The sequence below is a fragment of the Oxyura jamaicensis genome, unplaced genomic scaffold (assembly GCF_011077185.1).
Source record: "Oxyura jamaicensis isolate SHBP4307 breed ruddy duck unplaced genomic scaffold, BPBGC_Ojam_1.0 oxyUn_random_OJ102525, whole genome shotgun sequence".
Lineage (NCBI taxonomy): Eukaryota > Metazoa > Chordata > Aves > Anseriformes > Anatidae > Oxyura > Oxyura jamaicensis.
In genome coordinates this window covers 1-2,487 of record NW_023312250.1, presented here as the reverse complement: position 1 = coordinate 2,487, position 2,487 = coordinate 1, and the positions used below count along the sequence as shown (strand labels likewise).

The following is a 2,487-nucleotide window of genomic DNA, read 5'->3' as shown; positions in this document are numbered from 1 at the left end:
TGAGGTCCTGGCACCCATCCCGACCTCCCGAGCCCATTGTCCACCTTGAGATGGTTCCAGGGATGATATTCGAGGTTCTACCATAGCTTGGTGGCCACCACATCACGATGTTCCTTGGGTTCCTAGCTGGACACCATCATGGTGGACCACCCCGCTGAGGTCCTGGCACCCATCCCGACCTCCCAAGCCCACAACCCACCTCCGCCTCTCTACTGTAACCCCATCTGAGGTTCTACCACGCTTTTGGCGGCCACCATCCCGCCCCTCCACGAGGTTCCTCGGGTTCCTCGGCGCGGCCGGGCCACCTCCTAGGACCCGCAGCCCTCCTCCTCCTCCTCGGGGTGCCCCTTGAGGTGCCGGGTGAACTGGGGCTTGTAGCGGAAGCTCTTCCCGCAGCGGTGGCAGCCGTAGGGCTTCTCCCCGGTGTGGATGCGCCGGTGCTTGACCAGGTTGGAGGAGACGCAGAAGCTCTTGCCGCAGGCGCCGCAGCGGAAGGGCCGCTCGCCGGTGTGGGTGCGCTGGTGCTCGATGAGGGTGGAGCTCTGGCCGAAGGCCTTCCCGCAGTCCCCGCAGCGGTAGGGCCGCTCGCCGGTGTGGGTGCGCTGGTGGGAGGCCAGGTGGGTCTTCTTCTTGAAGCGCTTGGGGCAGCGGGGGCAGGGGAAGGGCTTCTCGCCCGTGTGGGTCCTCTCGTGCTTGACCAGGTTGGAGCTGAGGCTGAAGGTCTTGCCGCAGCGGGGGCAGGCGTAGGGCTTCTCGCCGGTGTGGGTGCGGAGGTGCTTGACCAGGTTGGAGGTCCTGCCGAAGGTCCTGCCGCACTCGGGGCAGGAGAAGGGGGTCTCGCCGGTGTGGGTGCGGAGGTGTTCGGTCAAGGTGGAGCTGCGGCTGAAGGTCCTGGGGCAGGTGGGGCAGGAGAAGGGCTTCTCGCCGGTGTGGGTGCGGAGGTGCTCGGCCAAGGTGGAGCTCCTGCCGAAGCTCTTGGGGCAGCGGGGGCAGGAGAAGGGCCTCTCGCCCGTGTGGGTGCGCTGGTGCTCCAGGAGGTTGGAGCTCTGGCCGAAGGTCCTCCCGCACTCGGTGCAGCGGTAGGGTTTGGAGCGGTGGGCCGGGGCGGTGGTCTCCAGGAGGCCCAGGAGGTTGATGAAGCCGCCGGGGGGGTCACCGGGGGGAGTCGGCGGGGCTGGGGGAGGGGAGGAGAAGGGTCGGGGGTTGGTTGGGGCTGAGGAACGCGCAGGTTCTCCATGGAGAACATCTGGTGGGGGCAGTTTGTGGACACGTTGAGGTGTTCCTCAACGGAGAACATCTCTTGGTGGGTCATCAAACCACGTTGAGGTGTTCCTCCATGGAGAACATCTGGGGAGGGGGCAGTGTGTGGACATGTTGAGGTGTTCCTCAACGGAGAACATCTCTTGGTGGGTCATCAAACAACCACGTTGAGGTGTTCCTCCATGAAGAACGTCTGGGGGGGACAATGTGTGGACATGTTGAGGTGTTCCTCCATGGAGAACATCTCTTGGTGGGTCATCAAACAACCATATTGAGGTGTTCCTCCATGGAGAACGTCTGGAGGGTCAGTGTGTGGACACGTTGAGGTGTTCCTCCATAGAGAACATATCTCTTGGTGGGTCATCAAACCACGTTGAGGTGTTCCTCAACAGAGAACATCTCTTGGTGGGTCATCCCACCACCATCTTGAGGTGTTCCTCCATGGAGAACATCTCCTGGTGGCTCACCACACGACCACGATGGGGCGTTCCCAGCAGAAGACCACCCCCCCTCCCCCCCCCCCGCCCCTTTTTTCCCCAATTTCCCCCTTTTTTCCCCAAAAAAAAACCATCCCCGAGGAGCTCCCCGTGTCCCGTGTCCTCACCTGCCCGGGGCTCTCCGGGTCCGTCCCCGTCCCCCTGGGGACCCCGCGGCTCCTCCCCGCCCTCCATGGCGGCGCCTGCAGAAATGGGGCGAAAAAGGGCAAAAAAGAGGAAAAAAAATTAAAAACAGCATTTTTTTCCCAAATCGCTCCTTTTTTCCCCCAAAATTCCCATCATTTTGGGTGCATCGCGGTCGCCAAAACTCCTGTTTTTGCCCCAAAAAGGCCGCCTTTGTTTTTTGCCTTTTTCACCCCAAAATGTAACCCCACAAATTAATCAATTTGGTACAAATTTACCTGAGAGCAATTGTCCCGTTTTCCCCCTTTTTCACCCCAAAATGCAATCCCCAAAATTAATTAATTTTGTACCCCTTCATCTGAGAGCAATTGGCCCATTTTCCCATTTTTTCATCCCAAAACACAATCCCCAAAATTAATTCTGCACCCCTACATCTGAGAGCAATTGGCCCATTTTCCCTCTTTTTTACCCCAAAACGCAATCCCCAAAATTAATTAATTCTACACCCATACATCTGAGAGCAATTGGCCCATTTTCCCCCTTTTTCACCCCAAAATGCAACCCCCAAAATTAATAAATTTGGCACCGCTACATCTGAGAGCAATTG

General features: G+C 58.8%; 1 protein-coding gene across 1 annotated transcript; it reads right to left on the bottom strand.

Annotated features, from left to right (window-relative positions):
• Positions 1-113: 113 nt before the first annotated feature.
• LOC118160162 (gastrula zinc finger protein XlCGF52.1-like) lies at positions 114-1,939 on the bottom strand (the record flags this gene model as incomplete). Its single annotated transcript, XM_035314697.1, has 2 exons — positions 114-1,174; positions 1,865-1,939. Coding segments are annotated over 2 exons (941 nt in total), but the record flags the coding sequence as incomplete, so codon positions are not given.
• Between the last annotated feature and the right edge of the window lie 548 nt (positions 1,940-2,487).